A 5,409-nucleotide genomic window follows, 5' to 3' on the forward strand; every position below is an offset into this window, starting at 1 on the left:
TGTTACCGCCGATGAGTGCGGCCGAACAGTGAAATCTCGATCTGGCAACACCGAACCGGTTCTTATTCTCTGTATCATTTTCTTATCCTTTTGAACTATTTGCCATTTTCAACATCTACATGCATCTAGTATTTTCTATTAAATTTATCTGAATAACTGCGAATGTAAATTTCTATATATATAGCTGCAAGCACTTTAAACTGTACAAACGTGTAGTGAGTTCAATACAAAAAGTTTTAAAGTGCGTAGCCACATGCGTACTATATAAAATTTGTGTTTTATTTCAGTATCCTTCACGTTTGCCGCGCTATAGAGTAAGCGCAACATTCTTTAAAACTTTTTTTTTGGCGATATTCCCCAAAACGTTTAATATTGATTTGAACTATAAATACTAAGATGCCTGCAAATTGCAACAAATGCGTCGGACCGGACAACGACAGAATGGTTCAATGCGATCATTGCAACGCCTGGTACCACTTCGACTGTGTTTCAGTCGATAGCAACGTGGCCGACGTCAGCTGGACTTGCGAAACGTGTCAGCAGACCCCATCGCCCATCAGCGTGGGACCGACAGCTTCGTCATCGCCAACCTTTGTGCAAGGTAACCGGCAAGTGCAATTTGCACCATCGTTTCCTACTACAATAGCAACTCAAAGTTCGGCGCACCACGTGATGACGTCCGGAGCAACACTATCGCGAACTATTACTTCACAAGCCTTTGCGTCAGCTATGCCGACGCATATTACATTGCCGCCCACCACCGCCATAAGCACATCTCAGACATCGTCGAATTTCGCACCGTTTACCACAGGCAATAAGGTTCAGCATACTTCGACGACGACTGCGGCTACAGGGCACCTTTCAATGCCCCCGGCAACGGTATCGGCACCACTCTTAGGAGTCAATGTGGTAACGTCCCCGATCGCACCGAGCGCTCAAAGCGGAAACCTTTTAATAGGCACATCGCAAGCTCTAGGCAATTTCGGTATGCACCGCAATCTCCAGCTAGAACGGCTGGAAGAAGAAATGAAAATCCAGCAGCAATACTTGGATGAGAAATATAAAATTCTATCACAATACAATGATTTACCTTTAACTAGTTCCTCAATGGTCGCGCCAAGCCACGGGCCTACAACAGCACAGCTAGCCGCCAGGCAAGCTATTCCGAAACAACTTCCCATGTTCAATGGGGACCCAGAAGAATGGCCGCTATTCATTAGCACATTCCAAAACAGCACCGTAGTGGCGGGCTATACGAACGCTGAAAACCTTATAAGACTACAGTCTTGCCTGAAAGGCAAAGCACGGGACATGGTTAAAAGCAAGTTGTTTTTACCGTCCATGGTACCCGAGATAATTAAAACACTTGAGATGTGCTTTGGTAGACCTGAACACATAATCGAGCGTTTAATGATCAGAGCGCGCAGCATGTCACAGCTCAAGGACAAACTAGAAAGTCTTATTGAGTTTGCACTGTGCGTGAGAAATATTTGCACAACGATGGAAGGCTGCCAGATGCATATGCATTTGCACAATCCGTTGCTCGTAAAAGAGTTGGTTGACAAACTACCAAATAACCACAAATTGAGTTGGGCAGTTTATCCAAAAGATATCAACACACCTGTCGTCAAACAATTCAGCGACTGGCTCTATAGTCTGGCTGAAGCAGCGAGCACAGTCGTTAATCTAGCGCCAGGTAGAGGTGCCGCAGCAGTTAATACTCATCGAGTGGAAACGCTTCCACAAAATCTACGAAACCTTAAGCAATGCAGCGTTTGCGATAGTGAGGAACATAAAGTTGCACAATGTGAGAGTTTTAAAAACCTTACACTGCAACGTAAATGGGAAGTGGTAAAAAATAAAAACCTTTGTCGTCAGTGTTTGAACACACATAAGCGTAGGTGTTTCTTGAATAAAACTTGCGGCAGAGATGGTTGCCCATTGAAACACCATCCACTACTACACAACGCAAATGCAGCGAAGAATGTAGCACAACCGGGTTTTGTAAGTACAAGCGAGTCGTCGGACGCTCAGGTAAATACGCATACCAGCATTCACGAAGAACATCAGCCGTTGTTTAGAATAGTTCCAGTCCGCATTCACTCAAATAACAAAACAATTAATATATACGCATTCTTAGACGAAGGGTCCTCTGTTACGCTGATCGAGAAGACGGTGTTGGACGAGCTAGAGGTTAAGGGTGAACACGAACCCCTATGCTTGCGGTGGACGGGAAGCACCAAGCGCATTGAGGAAGATTCCGTCAAAGCCACTATCAAAGTTTCAAGTATCACTAACGCACAGAAATATTCGTTAAGGGACGTACATACTGTCAGCGGTCTTGACTTGCCTACGCAATCAATTGAAGCGTCCACCCTGTGCGAGAAGTACCCATACTTGACCGGGTTGCCGATTGCGTCATACAATAATATAAAACCGTCCTTGTTGATCGGAGTCGATAATTGGAAATTAGCAGTGCCACAAAAAATTAAAGAGGGGTTATGGTTCCAGCCTATAGCTTCGAAAACGCGTTTAGGTTGGACGCTGCAAGGATGCCAGGCGAGTCGTACGATACAGCACCGATTGAACATTCACACGTGTGATTGCCAAAAACAATATGACGAGCTACATGGAACTGTGAAAGAGTTTTTCGCTATGGAATGCCCCAAATCGACGCAGTTGCTATCACAGGACGACGAGAAAGCTGTCAGTATTTTGAACGACACTTGCCGAAAAGTTGACGGCCACTACGAGATCGGTCTTTTATGGCGCGACCCAAATAAGAGGTTACCGGAAAGCTATAATCACTGTTTACAACGATTAGACTGTCTAAAACGGAAGCTAGATAAAGACACCGTCTTGGAATCCATCATTAAGAGGCAAATTGACAACTTAATCGTCAAAGGATACGCGCGGAAACTCTCGCCCGCTGAAGCCGCGATCCCAAAGGGAAAAATATGGTACCTACCGATATTCGTGGTAACAAACCAAAACAAGCCCGGTAAAATTCGGCTGGTATGGGACGCAGCCGCGAAGGCGAACGGAGCATCACTTAACGACTTTCTTCTCAGCGGCCCAGATTTGCTAAACTCCCTAGTGAATATTCTATTGGCATTTAGAGTAGGCAAGGTTGGTGTATGCGGCGACATCGCCGAAATGTTTCATCGTGTTAACATACGAGAAGGCGACATGCACGCGCAGCGCTTCTTGTGGTACGATGAAGGCGACAAAGCTCGGTATCCAAGCATTTACGTGATGCGCGCTATGACGTTTGGGCTAAATTGTGCGCCTTGCATCGCACACTTTATACGCGACAAAAATGCAGACGACTTCAAGGACCAGTTCCCTCGGGCAGTCGAGGCAATTAAGAAAAGCCATTATGTGGACGACCTGATCGAAAGTGCAGATGACGAAAAATCTGCTCTGGAACTAGCAAAGCAAATAAAACAAATCCACGCTGCTGCCGGCTTCCAAATCCGAGGTTGGTCTTCAAATTTGACGTCCGTAGTCGAGAAGCTAGAGGAAGACCCAATTACTACTGCGAAAATTAAAGAATGGGGCTCGGCGACGAAGGTCCTAGGTATGTTTTGGGACCCCCTTAATGACAGTTTTAAGTATATTTGCAGGTTCACGAAGCTTCGTCGAGACGTTGTCAATGAATCACTCACACCAACAAAAAGGGAGATTCTGCAAGTACTTATGTCAATCTTCGACCCACTTGGATTCGTAAGCTGCTATACCATAGGCCTAAAAATTATACTGCAAGAAGTATGGCGCGCCGGAATCGCTTGGGACGAGCCGTTGCGCGACGATCTAAACAACAAATGGTGTCAATGGAAAAACGTAATGCAGCTTATACGTGACGTCAATATATCCAGATGTTTTTCTCCATTATTGCAAGATGCACAAGACGTCCAACTCCATACTTTCGTGGACGCGGGGGAGGGCGGCTACGCAGCAGTCTGCTATCTGCGGGTTAAGAGAGATGACGATGTAACGGTTTCCCTGGTAGCCGCGAAATCGAAAGTCGCGCCATTGAAACCACTCTCTATCCCAAGGCTTGAGTTGCAAGCAGCCGTGATCGGCACAAGGCTGGCCGATATGGTAACGAGTGTGCAGCGAATCCCTATTAAGTCGAAGCACTGGTGGACGGACTCCAAAACCGTACTGCGTTGGATTCGTATGGATCCAAAACACTTCCACCAATACGTTATGCATCGAGTGGGCGAAATCCTAGAAGCTTCAAATGTCAACCAGTGGCGTTGGGTTCCATCGAAAGCTAACCCCGCCGACGTAGCCACCAAATTTACAACGCGATCAAACTACCGGCTCTGGTTCACTGGCCCGGATTTCTTAGTTTTGGACCAAAAGGCATGGCCGCAGTGTGACGAAATGAGCGTTAATACGGTTAAAGTTCCAGAGCTCAGAAATTTCGTTTTGCGTATCGACGGGCTGCAGTTGCAAAAAATTACAGTCAACACCGAATACTTCTCCAACTGGAAACGTTTATACCGAGCCGTGGCCACATTTGCGTTATATGTGAACAGGCTGCGATCAGTGATAAGAGGTGCTAGCTCTAAAAAGATCACGATAGACTTCGAAGACACGAAACGAGCCCAAAGTTTCCTGGTGAAATACGCACAGAGTACCGAATTTAGTGAAGAGATTAGTTACCTACAACGCGGTAAGACCATCGAGAAGTCCAGCAAACTATATTCCTTAAATATTTACTTGGACTCAGAAGGAATAATTAGGAGCAGAGGCCGTGCGGAGCATCTAAATAACCACAGCGACGTTATAATTTTACCTAATTCTCACCATATAACCTTCCTTATAGTGCGGTGGATGCATGAAAACCTACATCATCTAATGCATGAGACGATTATCAATCGGGTGCGAAGTCAATATTTCATACCTCGACTCAGGGTGCTTTACAGACAGGTACGTCGTACATGTCAAAAATGTAAGAACTCGAGCGCAATGCCTCAAATACCTCAAATGGCAGCTCTACCAGCGGCACGGCTCGCGGCCTTCGAGAGGCCTTTCACGTACGTAGGCGTCGATTACTTTGGCCCACTAAACGTCGCCGTTGGGAGAAGACGAGAGAAGAGATGGGGCGTTTTATTTACGTGCTTGACCCTGCGGGCCGTACATATCGAGCTTGCTCACAGCCTGGATACAAGCTCATGTATGATGTCTATTAAAAACTTTATTGCACGCCGCGGGTACCCAAAGGAGATATTTTCTGATAATGGTACTAACTTCAAAGCAACGGAAAAGATTATTTGCGAAAGCCTCAGAAGTGTGAAATTCGAGAGTCTTGTCTCCAGCTTTGACGGAATAAAATGGAGATTTAACCCACCAGGCGCTCCCCATATGGGAGGCATCTGGGAGAGGCTTGTAAGGACG

General features: G+C 46.0%; 1 protein-coding gene across 1 annotated transcript; it reads left to right on the top strand.

Annotated features, from left to right (window-relative positions):
- Positions 1 to 396: 396 nt before the first annotated feature.
- Positions 397 to 4,941, top strand: LOC118756531 (the record flags this gene model as incomplete). The annotated part of the gene is made up of 2 exons (XM_036491290.1): positions 397 to 4,684; positions 4,838 to 4,941. Coding segments are annotated over exons 1-2 (4,392 nt in total), but the record flags the coding sequence as incomplete, so codon positions are not given.
- Between the last annotated feature and the right edge of the window lie 468 nt (positions 4,942 to 5,409).

Source organism: Rhagoletis pomonella, unplaced genomic scaffold (assembly GCF_013731165.1).
Source record: "Rhagoletis pomonella isolate Grant_MI unplaced genomic scaffold, Rhpom_1.0 Rhpom_scaffold_10762, whole genome shotgun sequence".
NCBI classification, from domain to species: domain Eukaryota; kingdom Metazoa; phylum Arthropoda; class Insecta; order Diptera; family Tephritidae; genus Rhagoletis; species Rhagoletis pomonella.